The 15,731-nt window shown below is 38.1% G+C and overlaps 1 protein-coding gene across 1 annotated transcript; it reads left to right on the top strand.

Annotated features, from left to right (window-relative positions):
• Positions 1 to 1,097: 1,097 nt before the first annotated feature.
• Positions 1,098 to 13,183, top strand: ccndbp1 (cyclin D-type binding-protein 1). The gene is made up of 11 exons (XM_069678471.1): positions 1,098 to 1,234; positions 2,330 to 2,389; positions 2,722 to 2,801; positions 3,134 to 3,215; positions 4,869 to 4,965; positions 5,098 to 5,171; positions 5,521 to 5,597; positions 7,123 to 7,382; positions 9,270 to 9,330; positions 12,487 to 12,533; positions 12,885 to 13,183. The coding sequence occupies exons 1-11, from the start codon at positions 1,147 to 1,149 to the stop codon at positions 12,991 to 12,993; spliced, it is 1,035 nt and encodes a 344-aa protein (XP_069534572.1). The 5' UTR covers positions 1,098 to 1,146; the 3' UTR covers positions 12,994 to 13,183.
• Positions 13,184 to 15,731: the final 2,548 nt, after the last annotated feature.

The following is a 15,731-nucleotide window of genomic DNA, read 5'->3' on the forward strand; positions in this document are numbered from 1 at the left end:
TTGTATTCTGTCAACACGTCTCTTTTATATCCTTTTCTCTTTGTCTACAGCAAACAGACACTTGTTTCTGTTGACTTAACTCACCCTGTACAGGTAATCTGCATCAAACTGATTATTTGACTTGAATGAGTGTCTCAGTATCTGTTGGAAGAAATCCAACATGGTGTAGCAACTACAGGTGCACATTTCCCCCTGATGGTCTTTGGTTGTACTGCAGACATTTTTAGTTTAATAACCAAGATAATTCTACTAATTTCCCAAGATGCATGCAGATTTTGCGTTTTTGATGGGGTAACAGTCTGTCAGCAAGACTGTATTGCCTCTGAAAAGCTGCCTTTCCCTCCCTTGCCTACATTGTGAAACCCAAATAAAACACATTAATTCCACGACATGTTTTGGCACAACAATCGATCAACTGCAGCACTCATGGTTAGACTCAGGATAAAGGTCTTAAACTTCCTCATTTCAATGATGCAGAGAGGCAGAGAGAGATTTGCATCTGAAAGAGAAAAAGAAGGGTGCGTTTGCTAACAGAACATAAAAATATAGTAAAATTATTGAGAAAAAAAAAAGAGTCAAAAAGTAGATATATGTATACATATATATGTTGATACTAATGCTAATTTAAGATTACAACACTAATATGTTGAAAATACCAATAACAAGCAAAATGCAAAACCAGAAAACCAGTAAATATCAACAACAACAACATAATAATAATAATAATAATAATAATAATAATTAAATCACTTAGATAAGTAACTTCCTGAATAATTATGGACCAAATAAGTTTTAAGTTTGATAAATAAGACAACATCTTTTATATTGAGTTTGGTTCTTACTTACTTCTTACTTTATATATCATGATTTATATTTATATATTTTTTTTTTTTTTACGAATTAACAAAGATAAACCTATCATGCTCATTAGTTGTTGTGTTAAAAAACTGATTTTATTTACCAAAATTTAGTCGTTTTCAGCTTGCAATACGTAGCTCTTACCACAAGGCGTCACTAAAGCGTTTACATACGACTGGAGTGTCGGTGCCTCATTTATAGTTGTCCCCGGTAGCTCATCCTGTTACTCATTATTTCCACAACACGCATGTTGCTAGCTAAGTTAGCTGTAAACAAAACTGTGGTGACATGAGTGCTGATAATTGTGCTGGAAATGTGTCCGTGCCTTTACGGAATCTACTGAACACCATCCAGTGTATTAGAGACAGAGTCAGAGGTAAATATAAACCGTTAGGTTACTTATGACGCAGCACGAAAAGTTAGCAAGCTAGCTGTTCGATGCTAAATGTGCTAAACTTGAATTTAACTAGAACTAAACGGTTATTTAACGAAAAATAAACGGCTCGGTTTCTTTGCTTTTCTGGCAAAGCTGTTAACAGGTTATTTTGTAGATAAAATACTAGCCAGTTGGCAATTATTATTCAAAAGCTTGTTGAACAAACTAAATTTGGCTATGCAGAAACTGTTTTACACACTTGTTAAATGATATTCATGGTCATTTAGAGGCTATGACGTTTATTTATGATGCTGCAGTGAGGGGCGTTCTTGTATGCAGGCATCCCTAAGTGATCTAAATGGAGACATAAAACATTAGAAACCCCTCAGCCTGTACAATCTTCAAATAGATAAATTCCTTTCCAAGACAGATTGCTGATTAAAGGTGTTCATTTATTTGTGATTTTTAAAAAAAAAATGTATTTATTTAACCTTGGTATAGGCAGGACCTGGTCAAGACAACACACTTTCTCTCTATGGCTGTTGTAGTTGCAATTTAAGTTGACTTTATTCTCGACATTGTTTTTCGAGTTTTTTCCTCAACATTTTGACATTATTCTCAAAATGCTCAATGAATTTTAAAAATTCTCCTCCTCGTATTTTTTTTCTTATTGTGGCCCTAATACTCCTTCATAAAAGAAGCATAACTTCAAAACTCACTGTTGTGTTTCTAAAAAGTCTTCTATAGAGAGCTGAGTTGATTAAAAACCTAGACAAGCAGTGAATCCAACACAACTGTAAAGCTTAAAGCACAAAATGCTTCATCAAAGAACTGAAACATTTACTATCAAAATTGTGACGACTTTCAGGTCAAGCCATTTTTTAATCATAATAAATATTCTGAGACATTTCCTTCGCCATTCTAAAAGTTAATGTTTTTTTATTTTCATACATATAAGACTATTAATAAAAATAAAATTATTCATGAAACAATGAGGCTTTGGTATCATTTTCAGTTTTGCATAAGAGTACAGCCTTGTCCTTGAATGTAACCTAGGAGAGATTAGCCTAATAAAATGTAAATTTTCCACCACAGATGGAGAGTCCAATGAGTCTCATGGAGCGTTCAACCTCTCCAACTTCTGGGAAACTCTGAGTTGAGTATAGTTCATCATGACCATCGTCCTCCTTCTGTTCTCATCCTTTTTCAGCTTTTAATACAGCTTCAGACAGCAACTTTTCTCATTTCCGTGCCCTGGTTGTCTAAATTCTGTGGCTTTAGCTTGGCTGCCCTTTCCAACAACCCAAGATTGCCTTACAAATGTAATTTAATCATAATTCATATTAAAATAAGGCCCCTCCGTGTAATGGCAACCAGCCAATTATTGTCTTATTTCTTGCAGAGACAAATCCATCCACCATATAGTTTAATCCCCATCTCAAAGCCTTTTACTGTGATATTTTAATGTGATGTTTAACTGTCTCCAGACCAGGCAGTGAAGACAGTGTCCCAGGAAGCCACCAAACTCAGCCTAGCCTTCTCCAAACCACCGCTGCCTTCACAACAGGTCAGACTATTTTATTCCTCAGCAAGACTTATTGATAAAAGCAACATGGTTAATTTATCTGCAGAAGTGTGATCGAGTTTAAATGAGGATTAATAGATTGGTTAATATTCACAATCTGCTCTCATTGCAGTTAGGTCAAGAGCCCAGGTTAAAGACTCAACTTTGATTACATTACATCTGTTAGCATACTAATGACCTACAGAGGCTTATATTTCTAGCTCTGTCTACCAGTCAGTTTAGAACTGAAGAAGCCTTTCGGATAAGAGGTGAAACACCTTTAAGAACTTGAACCCTGCTTTTATCATAATTCCCTTCCCTGTTCCTCTCTCCAGGATGCAGAGAAGTTATCAGAGTCCATCCTCAAGAGTGTCCTGACTCTTTCTACAGTGTATTACTGGCTGCCTAAGAGCCAAGGTAACGTCAACAACACAACAGTCCAGGAATCAGCTAGGTGACTTCTTACCCCTCGATACCACAGGGTCCGTGTCTGGTGCGTTCCGTCTGCACCGCCGTTCTGGTCCGTCAGACGGTGCGAGCCCTCGCCCACAGGAAGCGTGTCTTGGATATCATTCTGTGATTTTTATGCTTCTACCATGGATGAGTACACTACTTAATTAAAAGTGTTTTTTTAAATGACCGGATGCTCTATGCTGTTTTCTGCCTGGCTTTCTGTGTGGAACGATCTGCTCTGTTGAGCTTGACGCGTGCTTGAAGCGGCCTCCGTCAAAAATAGACCCGGCGCGGATCGTGGCGTGTGCTGTGGAATCACAAGCATTGACTTGAATGGGCACGATCAACTCCGGAGGTCGCGGCGCACACGGAACGTGCCAGAGACGGATCCTGTGGAATTTGAGGGTTAGTCAGCTCCTCTGTTCTCATTCAGACATAGTTTTTCCTTCTAGTTCTTAGTAAGTAAAATCCAGGCTGGTTTCTCTGCGTTAAACTGTACTGAAATATAAGTAATATATAGGGATGCAGAAACCTGGTATTAAACGGGCCCCAGGGCTGAATTATGAAATACCGCATTATTGATACACTTCCGAGGTTATCGGTTCTGCTTTTGGTACTGGAGAAATTAAGGAAATACATTTTCTGTTTATTATCATTATTTTTCTATCAATCTTGAACATTTAATCTCCTATCCGTTTCTAATTTGCAGTAAAATTAAGACGTGTCTATATTTCCAATCCAGAAAAGAGATCTCTCTCACGCAGCCTGTGTGCGAGGGGCGGGGACAGCACTCTCTCACACACGCTACAGTGCGCTCACACGTAGACATGCACACACAAGAGCTCCTGCTCGTGGCGATGGCGGAGAGAACTAAATGTTCAAAAGTGTGGTTACACTTCACCAGAGTCGATGCCGACAAAGCTCGATGCCGACAAACAACACTTTTGCTTGTAAGGGCGGAAACGCGAGCGCTCTGTCCAAGCATCTGTCTAACGTGCCTCATATACAGGCAGAGACATGAGCCACACTTCTCACTGGACGCTGTTACCCAGCAAACTTAGCACATGTGACTAACCGGGTTAATTGACAAGCCCCGCCCACTACCAGCCAGCCAAATGTTTTATATTTCCATCATTACAACATTGGAGTTGCTGTTTCTTTTGCTGTGAATAATTGTTTGTTTTACATTTCAGAAAATAAAGCAAGCTTAGTTCTGTTCTTAAGTTCTTTCGTTTTTTTCTCTTAAAACATAACAAAAAGAACCGATAAGAATACCGTTAAAGTACCTGATCGTTAAGCCGTATCGATAAGAGTAGTAATACCGTTAAAATCTTAACGATAGCCATCCCTAGTAATATATTGTGTACTAGCACATCTATCTGTGAACATAATCCTGCCATACCTATACGCAAAATTACATTCTATCAACTTGCAGTGCTAATAATTGCTTAATTGGTTTAAGCAAACCCCGCCGTCTCCAACCAGTGGGATCTAGGTTTTCCTACTCATTGTACTAAAATATGACCAGCTTGGGTTTCAGTAATTTCCTTATGAGTAAAATTAAACCTGGCATGAAATATTCGTCTGTGTTTGTGTTGTCTTCTCTCCGTGTCTCAGGCGTCAGTCTGCGGCGACAGGTCAGAGACGCTACAGTGGCAGTTCTGGAGGGAGTCGCTCAGCTGGTGGAGGTCATACTGAGCTCACCATTACAGAGGTACATGGGCACACGAACACGTAGTTATTATATTAAGTCTTTTTATTGTTGAGAGTATAACATGTATATGTTACCTTTATTTCTTTTTATCTGACTTCCTCCACCCCCTTCTCTTCCTCTGCTCTTCTCCAGTCTGACCCAGGCACAACTGACATCAACAGGAGGAGTGTGGTCGGCCTGTGACCAGTTTGTCCAGCTGCCACAAGGTTAGTAGACTTTACAGGATTAAAAAAGAGAGAGAGATGAGACTCCACCTTACTTCCTGCCTGCCTTTAAGTTGTATTTTAAAGTTGCAGTAGCAGTCATAGCTTTAGATCAGTGGCAGCAGCATCAGTGTCATCAACATCTGCCTGCAGGTGGCGATGTTGTACTGAAACACTGCGTTGCATTTAAGTTCCTTTAAGTAAAGATTTTGGTGGTGTTTTCAGATCTTTCAGTATATCCAAAATCTTATTTCTTAAAGTCTTATTTCTGTACTTTTTTTAAAAATCAGATTTTTGCAGGATTTTACATGCAGGTTAATTGATGTTGTGTGTCTGTGTGTTTGTTTCACAGATAATAAAGCTGCAGTGCTCATTGTTCTGTCCGACCAGATTGGAGTTGTGAAAGACGCCATAGAAGAAATTGAGCAGGTACATACACAGACACACGCACAGTGCTGTGTTTTATTCACTTTAGAGGACATCAAATTGACTTACATTTAACTATAACCACTACTTCCTTAACCTAACCATGACTTCAACCAAGTCTTCCCTGTTAAAAATGTATTTACATTACATTTACTTGCATTAAGTCCCCCAACAGATTTTTGTCCCCACAACATGTGTTTTAACGGCTTATCAAAAATGTTCTGATAATAACAACAAAAACAATGACGTCACACTTCCTGCTTTCGATAATCTCTTTGTATGTCCCTTCTCCTACAATGTCAGCAATTTTTAACAGCTGGCCGTTATAGTTTATATCAAATGTAACCTAAACAATAGGAATGACAGCTGCAACACACTTATTTTTCATTATCAAATTATATGACAAATATTTCACGCTAAATGTAACAATTGTTTTGTCTTTAAAATGTGAAAATATTTTCATTTAAATAAATGTCTGTTAAGTCACTATCTATCGCCGAATGAGGTAACACAAGGGTGATTGAGCCTATGGCCCACTGATGAAAGGCATTTGCAGTATGTAGTATTATTATGGACTGGGTGTCTGTGGCGACATTTGCAGAAAAAAATCACAAGCGGCGCCCAGTTAGTGACGCGTTTTCCATCAGCCAGCTGTGGTTGATCTGCCAGAGAGGGTAGGCGGAGCTAAGCGGCTGCTTTTCCGGGTTCTGCAAGTGTTGCGAGTAAACAGTAATCTACTATGGCTGAACAAACAAAGAAAAGATCGATGACTTCTGATACAACATCAAAATTAAGTGAAAAACCAAAGAAAAATAAACAAATTCAACGCTCAGATGAAGTCAAACAGTCAGTGAGGAAAATCAAGAGTTACATCCGTTACAACCGGTGCCATAGGTGTATTATCGCCAAATAGAATGAAACTGAGATCTTCGAGATTATCACTTTAAAATGCTCATCAAAAATTCCAAGAGCCTAAAATAACGTCTTCAGATTGCTTCTTTCACTTTCAAACAACAGTCCACAACCTCAAAAACTCTTCATTTACTGCCATGAAAGTCAAAGAAAAGCAGCAATTCCTTAAATTTAAGAAGCTGGAACAATAATAATCTAAACAAACTAATCTTTGCAGCTCTACAAGGAGAGTTGGCAATTTTAGGGACTATTTTCAGCTGCATATAAATTCACATTTAGTGCTCTAGTAAACATTTCCAGCAGCAGGACTGAGTATTTGGTATTGTGTCATAATAAACTACAGTGTGTGCGTGTTCATGTTAATAAAGGGACTTAATGTCACGCAGATCAGTTTGGCTCATTGACGTGTTTTATCTAGTTTCTGGACTACAATGGAGCCTCATGGCACAGAGAAAGACGATATACCAGGCTGTGGATGTACAGAAAAATCTTTGGGATTTGTTGTTGATTAGGAAATTGTTTTTAACTGTAATGAAATAATGCAACCGGTACATTATTCATTTATATACTTATGGAGCCTAAACAAACATACTTATGATATCCCTCCTCCTGCCAGGCGTTATCGGAGGCCAACGACCCGTTCAGTGACATCCTGGACGACGAGCAGGGAGGAGACGAGCCGAGGGGAAACCAGGACACATACTGGTCCGAGCAAGACCGGGGTGTGATTGGTCCGTGTCAGGGGCTGATGAAGGCGTCAGGGGCATGTCTGAGGAAGCTGACGTCGGCCGTCAAATCAAACGGTGACATATCGACACCTCAGAAGCTAGCTCAGCTTGACGACCTGGCCGACATCAGCAAGGAGATCAGCCCGGGGTAGGAACACACACAAACACACACACACACTTATTATACATAGTGATATGTTTTAGCTATGTTCCTATCTTTTTTTCAGACGTAACTGCCTGATAGAAATTGCTTTGCAAACTCAAAGACTGCAGCAACAAATCACAATAATTTGAATAAAAGAAGTGATCTCAACTTCAACTTGTAAATGCAGTTCTAACCCAGTCATAATGTACTAATATTATTTTGATAATATTTTAATTTGCACTTTGCTTAATCACCTTTGTATTTACTTATCGCGACTTAACAGACATTTATGTGAGATAATCCATGACTTAAGCCTTATCTGGGGGCACCTCTCTTTGCTAATATAATCTGTCAGGTGTTGCATCTCTGATCAAACAACAGGAGTATTACTCGGGTGTGGCTTTGGCTCCTCGCAGTAATTCTCCTCTCTAAAATTTTGATCACATAACAGAAAGCCACAGATATCCTGAGGCTGGTCTCAAATGTTCTTGCAGGTGAAGATGTGGAGGTCCTGTTGGTGTGGATATACATCATGTATGGTTGTGGGGTTGGATAGATATATCAGTCAAAGTGAGACATTTATTCAGAAAGACAGACAGGCAGGGAGATGACAATTTTAATTTTATTAAGAGTGAAAGCCCTCTCTTTAATTTCAATGAGGCTTCTTTTGCTGCGATGCAATGCAGCTTGGTTAAGTGCAGTGCAGTGACAAATCTAATACATTCAGTTCAGAAAACTTCTTTTATCCCATACGGGCAATTCTGTTTACAGCTCCCAGTTCAATAAAGTTAGAAAAAAAAAAAAAAGCACAACACATACAACAATCATTCATTGTACGTACAACTCTGACACTCAACTCTCAGTTGTCAGTGAATCAGTTCAACTCATGGTTTCCCCAGCAGCGATGTCTTGTACATGTGCAAATATGCGAAATAAATATTCCAACACGGAAGAATGAGTTAATAGGATAAAGATAAAATAAGTAAATAAATAAGTAAATAAATAAGAACCACAAAGCACAAATCTAATCATTAACATGCAAGCACAAGCACAGTTGCATGTTGCATGCAAAAATGCTTTTGTTATAGTTTTTCTGCTGCGTTTTGGCCCGTAAGTTGTTCCACATTTTCCATGTCGAAACACCATTCATACAACCAAATCACTCTGCTCTTTAAGGATGTATACACATTTTTCATAATTTTCTAACCATTTAAGGTTTTCCAGGAAAGAATTCCCAACTAAAATTAATGTGTGAAATATTCAGAATGTCCATATTTTCACACTTCTTTAACTCCTCACTGCTTACAGCTAGAAATTCCACTCAAACATCAGAATCCAAATCTTTCATAAATTCTAACTCTTACAAATTACATAAATACTTTAAAAGTTATTCAACTTTATTATGACTTTTGTGGACTTGACTGCATTCATGCTAACTGCACAGTCCCTCAAAACCTGCAACATCTGTGGCATTGTTTATTTGCAACAGTTAAAGTTACCATGATAGTGCTTATCTGTTTATTCCGCCTGTTTCGCTATTTGTCTATTTTTTAACTGCAGTCCCTGAGCAGGTGTAATTTTCATCTGTATTTGAACCCATAAAAATCATGGCAAAAATACAGTTTCTAAAATAAGCAGTTATCTTTTTGGGCCGTAATGCAAAAGCAAATGTACTTTTTTACAGTGGTAAAAGTTTTCTGCAAATGCAGAAACTTTACAAGAAGCTCTTGTTCCTGCAAACCTGTAACCTCTGACTAAAAGGCATGGACAAAAATTAAAGTGAAATTAAAACTGCACTTGTTTTATTTTTTTTGCATACATACGCCGTTTGTTCATTTACGAGTTTGAAAGAAAGAAAAATCTAAACCTCTTGTTGTCTTTTCTCCTCAGTGTTGATGACCTCGCTCTCTGTCTCTACCCGCCTATGGACTACAGCGGAGTGGAGAATAACGTAAGACACGCACACACACACACACATCCCATCATTACTAAAGTAGCACACTCAAATGTTTGAAGTGACTTGAAAGAGCAGGTCGTTACCAAACATCTGGATATTTTAGTCGCTGTTTATTAACAGTTGTACAGATTTCTGAAACGCATCCATTATGTCAGTTAAGATTAGGGATGGGCATGTCAAGCAAAAATACTTTTCAATATTCACTGGAAACTGAACCCCAAATTGCTCCCGGTGGCATAGCCAACGGGTATGAATGTGATATCTGATTGACAGTTGGGCACTTTACGTAGCAGCCTCTGCCATCAGTGTGTGAATGGGTGAATGTGACATGTAGTGTAAAAGCAGCTTTGAGTGGTCACAAAGACTAGAAAAGCGCTATATAAGTACAGTCCATTTACCATTTACCATTTATATAATACACTAGGGGTGGGAGAAAATATCGTTACCGCAATATATCGTAGTCCTGAGCAGTGCAATACAATTATCGTTGGGCTGGTGCCAGTTGTATTTATATTTTAATATAAAACACGGCGCTCTAAACAGATGTCTCTGCGATTTAGACTCACCGCGTCATTAGTTTATGACTCCTCGTGGTGGCGCTTATGACTGATAGTTTATTTGAATAAGAAAAGGGACGATGTACATGAATCAACATTCAAACAAAATGTAAATGCACCCGAGTTAGCCAGAAGGCTAGTTTTCATCAGTAGTCCCTTTTGCCAGGCATGAATGAGAGTAATGTGAGCAGAAATTAACTGGCCAAAGAAGAAGTTCAGATGTCGTGATCTCTATATGATAACAATTGATCAATTATTGCAGATTCGCTGATTTGTTATATTGTTACCGTGGCCACATATCGTGTATCGTATCATGAGTTACCCTGTGATTCCCATCATTATAAGACACAGACATGGATCATTTCTCTTACGGTGTCAATCAGCCTGTCATACTGTGCATTAGGGCTGCTCAATTAAACACATTTTAATTTCAATTACAATTTTGGCTTCCAACAATTATTAAAAAAACAAAAAATTTAGTTAAAACGATTATTTTGCCGCACTCTGTTTCACAATTACGCTCTCGTTTTGTCCTGCGATATGAATCCAGCACACCCCTTTCCCTCAGCAGTGACCTCTTTCCCGCCCACACTCACTCACCAGACTGTAGTGGCATGTAGTTCAGTCCGAGCCAAGATGATGGAGAGACAGCCTTTGGTCAACAAGAAAGGTAAAAGTAATTCCGTTGACCAAAACAATAAAGGAGCACAACACGGAGAAAAGTAAGGCCCCTTCGACTTCTTCTACCGCAACACAATCACCGATAAAGGCCACTCTTTATAATGCTACAGCCTACCCACCGGCCCAGCTCACAAAGACATAAAGAAATAACTGATGCCCTTACATTCATCCAAGCTGAAGACATGTGCCCCATTAGTAAATGAAATCTTAATTATTAATTTATATATTATATCACAAATTATATACAAATTATATACAAATACACATTTTTCAAGAAAATTCAAGAAAATACACCTTGAAAGACCCTTATTTAAGACAAAAGTTAAATTTGGTTGCTGTTCCAAAGTCAATGAGTCAGCAAAGCAAAGCAATACTTAAAAAGAGATAAATAAAAGAATAAAAGCAATAAAAGATTGAGAAAATGACATCACTTCAGAGGAAATAAAAAGAGACACAAAGATTTGAAACAGTAAGAAGAGTAAAAGATAAAGAATTAAATAAGTCATCCATCTTCTCCATCGGGGCTGTTTTCTTAAGAACACATTACCAATGGGAAAAAGTCACCAAAAAGCCCGGCCAAACTTCTGTCATAATGTTTCATAATGTGTCAATTTCTATCCAAGTGTTACTGATTTAAGCCAGGTGTCTGTTGTTGTCGAATGTGTTGCTTCAGTTGTAAAATTAGTGTGTATTAGGTTATTGTGTCAGCTTCTGTGAGTAACTCAGTAACCAGTTCCAGCTCGTCAGTTCCAACACAAACGGTTGCAGCTTAATCTTCTTACTACCATACTGTAACATTTCAAAACAAAAGTCTGTGGCTGCACTTAACAGTTATTTATCAGCCTTTTTAACCCTTTTTACACGGGAGACGAGGTCAGCAGTTACATGTCTATTTCCTTTTTTTATTCGTTATCAAAGTAACTTGTTTTGATATCTCTACATGACAAGGAAACGCAGTTATTTGTTATTATGCTTATCAGAGATCGGGTTTTCCATGCTTGTATGTAAGGATGACGTCCTATCAACTGTTGCAACTAATTTTAACTCGACACTTTCCCAATAAGGATTACCCTTTATTGATCAATGAACCATTAATCACCCTTCAGTTGTGAATATTCCCAAAAAGTTATTGTGATCAACTGAACCAGACACTCATATTATCCCCTGATTTAGAACAAACAAGTTTATTTTTTTTGCATGATAAGTTATATAATTTTTTTGGAGATATCGACTGTTTTTTTGTATATTTGTATTCTGTATATTTTGTTTTTAAATTTACTTACCGTTAAATCTGGTAAATAAGATGCAGTCTGTTTTGGGGGTATCCCAGAGGGAAAACAGGTTTCCTAACACTATTTATTAACAAAAACGTGTATACAAGTTTATTTCAACACATTCGAAACACACAAATTACAGCCTACCATCTGTTTTCACCATGTCGAGTTCGTAATCCTGCTTGCTCCCTGTGCGGTAGTTGAGCTCGGCCTATGGTAACATTGATTGTTGTGAGGATGGCGGCTGCGCTGGCGATCATGGCGGCGCATGTCCGTGACGAAGCTTTAGCTAGATTATAGCGCCATCGTCTGGGTAAAATACCGTAACACAATAAAATACCTCTCTCTGCATTTTATACTGGTATATAGGACGCATCCAACATTTAGATGAAAGAAAAGTAACAAAGTTTTTTAATTTGAAAAAAAAAACCAGAACCGAATTAACTCATAATCTTGAGAACGACATTTAAAGTCTTTGCAAACTTAATCTTTGCAAGCGCTGCCATTTAAAGCATCAGTGCTTTTGTATTAGCCGTTATATGTATCATTTATTCCAAACTTATAATGACTAAATACTGAAAAAAAAAAACGTAACTAAATAAATAATAAAAAGTGTAATAAAGTGTGTCTCTCTACAGGTGTCTAAATTGGCAGCACTGTTAAAGAAAGTCCTGCAGATCATCAGGTGAGAAGCTACGATTGTTCGTTCAAACCGCCAAACTCTTCCTCTCTTTTTTTAATGATTTGAAAAGCTATGAATCACGAAGGATGATAGTGATGATTATGATAATAATGATAATGAGTGCACAAAGGTGACAGTGTTGAGTAAATTGCAAGGTGTGAACAGCTACATGTCCTAATTATTGGATGTTACGTACAAACGGAGGTGGCATGGAGCCATCTGTAAATACAGTATCTTTGTCTTTTCTATGTCTGTGTGACTGATAAAAGCTAAACTTTGTAAACAGACAAATATAATCTTTTTTTTTTTTAACATTTTTCACAATTATACATGACTTTTTTTCCACCTGTACAGGTCCAGTCATGTGTGCGGGGAATCACAGCTGACCTGGGTCCAGTTCTTAGATGGAGCCGTCGATCACAACCTGCAAAAAGCAAAAGACCTTATTCACACGGACAGCTAGTGCGTGTGTGTTGTGTGGTTTTATGTGCTAGTATGTTTAATGAATGCCAACATGTTTAATGAAATGCGTGCGTGTGTGATATGAGAGATTTCTAAAAGTGTACAAATGGGTCAACAAGCTCCCACATGTCAAACAAAATGTAAGAAATAAAAAGAGGGACCCGAGTCCTGACATGAGCTCTTCCGCGGAAGCCGTGTTGTGGAACTGCTTGTTTTGGCACACAGACAAACTGCTGCAGGGCTATTTATGGTAGTGCTGTTCTATTGAACTGCTTAAAATAACAGAAAGATCCCTTTAATCCTCGAGTTTTTGTTCTGTTAAGATATGTTCTGCCAGCTGCCATCTTAAGCTCTAATGTTAAAAATACAGTAAAGATAAAGAGGACAATTTTTTAACAGTTGATTAACAGCAGGTGCCGTCTGTCCATTCATAGGGAACTTGGATAAATGAAAGGTTCTGGCTGTTTTCTTTCCGCCTTGATCCAGACTCATTGTTACTTGGTGACTCTTAAATCAGTTGTCATTGAACAGAGAGTATTACTCATGTCTTGTCTAGACTGAGAACATGATAATGCCACTCATTATCTTTTAGTTGCACCAAGATTCCAGGAAGTATAAACATTTAGAAGATGGGAAAACAGTTTTTCTTCTGACAGGGGCGTGGGGGTTATTCAGGTGGAAAGGGTTGTACTGGTCTCTGGTTAAAACCTGTAAAGCTTCTTATAAGGTGTGTAAAATTAATTTCAAAACAACAAATAATTGACAACCGACAATTACCGACAATTATATCACTAACTTCCTCACATGCAACACTTTTTGAGTCATGCTTTTGGCATTGGAACAAATTCCAGCCCTTAACACCATCCCATGCATACTTACACAGTCACATATACTGTACATAAAAACACACACCTATTCAATACAACTAACTGTCAGTTTGAAAAGATTCAAAGACCAGAACGTGTCAGGTCAATTACTCAATATAACATGACATCACAGTATCAGTCGAGCAGTAGGAGATGCTACATAATTCAAACTAATAGAGATAGCATCCAAAGTGCTGAGGTGAAGCAGAATACATTGAGTTTTAACATAACAAAATTATGCTCCAAATACAGCAGAGCGAGCCTGCAACTGCAATGCATCCTGGTGCATGTAGTTACTGCATGACATGACTCAGGGAGCCATTATAGCAGTCCTGAGGAACAAAAGATGGGGAAGGACTGAGCCAGCCATGCAGTTGGCCGTCGCACTCAGACCATCCAACTTTACTTCCTAAAAGAAACACGACCTAACGAAATAAGAATTTGAAAACTAAACTACCGGAAAGCTCCAACCCAAACTAAAATAACAAACTAAAACAACAAAACCCAGAACGCTAACCCGTGCATGGGAAAAAAGAGAAAAACCGTAATTTAGGGAAAAGGAAGATTTCCCCCAGAGCTGCGCCTGGGCGTGTGATGCAGCGTCTCTCCCTCTTCTTCTCCACTGGCCTCCTCTTATTCCCCCACCGCCTCTGATTTGGAGGTGGTCCTATCGCGGGTGATCCAGGTGTTCTGCCGTTACCTAACAGGTAAAGGGAAAAACCAGAGAGGGAGAGAGAGAGCAAATAGAGCGGCCGGCACGTAACAATCAACAATTGATGGACATTCACGTAAAACAAGTGGATGTCAAATTCCCTTTAAATCAGTTTTTTAAGACTTTTTAAAATGTATTATTATTAAAATGTTAAAGAAAAAAAACTTGAAAATTATATGTCTTTTTTAACTTAACCCCACTATTAAAATATACTTATTAAAGTTCATTTTGTCCTATTACTGGACTTATTTAACCCCTTTAAGACAAAACATAGAGCTATTTATGGCCTAAGGATTACATGAAATTTGACCCTTAAATTATGCATACCATCTATGCAACGTTGCGACAGCTTGTCTTTGTCCTTACACGACACTGCATGGTTCACCTGGATTTTATCCTCACCAAAGGTGACAAGTCTTAAGCACATGTCACTCAAACAGTTTCTTTTTTGAGATAATGACAACTGCACCTTGATGTACGGAGATTCAAGTTCTGCAGGATCACTTCAGTGTCTGCTAAAGGTTAAATATTCTCTTGTAAACTCAAAAGGTGATTTAAAGAGTTTGTGTGTTTACCTTACAATCTTTTTCTACTACATTTGTTTAAAGGTTTTCTGTTTCATTAGCTATACCCCTGAGTATACCTGTGAGCTAAAAATACTTTACTCACACTTCATACGTAGTGCTGCTTGTGTTTCCAAGACTCTCTTCTTCAATCTGTAGCACTGCAGACACTGGGTTCAACAAGTTCAATTGACAATTTTAAGCAAATAGAAGCTAAGATATTCCGAGAAATGTGAGTGTTTTTAATGGCTCAGCCTTAATTTAATTCACACCATACATTTACAGTGTTTGTACTGACGGGATATTCAGCTGTATTTTCTCAAGCCAGCGCATGCGAAACACAGAAATGCAGCAAAGCGAGGTCGAGGATGTGTGCACAGTGCATCCAGGGACATGTAGGCACTGCTGCCACAGTTCTGCAAGCAAAACAACCCTCAGTTTTCTATCTTAGTATAGCAAACACTAATGAATTTATTGCTTAATTGACTACATTTGCAATCAAACAAATGGTGATTGAACATGTATATGAAAAGTGGCTAAATAATCCCTCCTAAAAGAAGAAGGGATGCATGTACTTCTGGGTCCAGGCCAAGTAAAT

Source organism: Semicossyphus pulcher, unplaced genomic scaffold, assembly GCF_022749685.1.
Source record: "Semicossyphus pulcher isolate SPU_LCO1_2020_fin unplaced genomic scaffold, fSemPul1.0.p SCAF_3, whole genome shotgun sequence".
Classification (NCBI taxonomy): domain Eukaryota; kingdom Metazoa; phylum Chordata; class Actinopteri; order Labriformes; family Labridae; genus Semicossyphus; species Semicossyphus pulcher.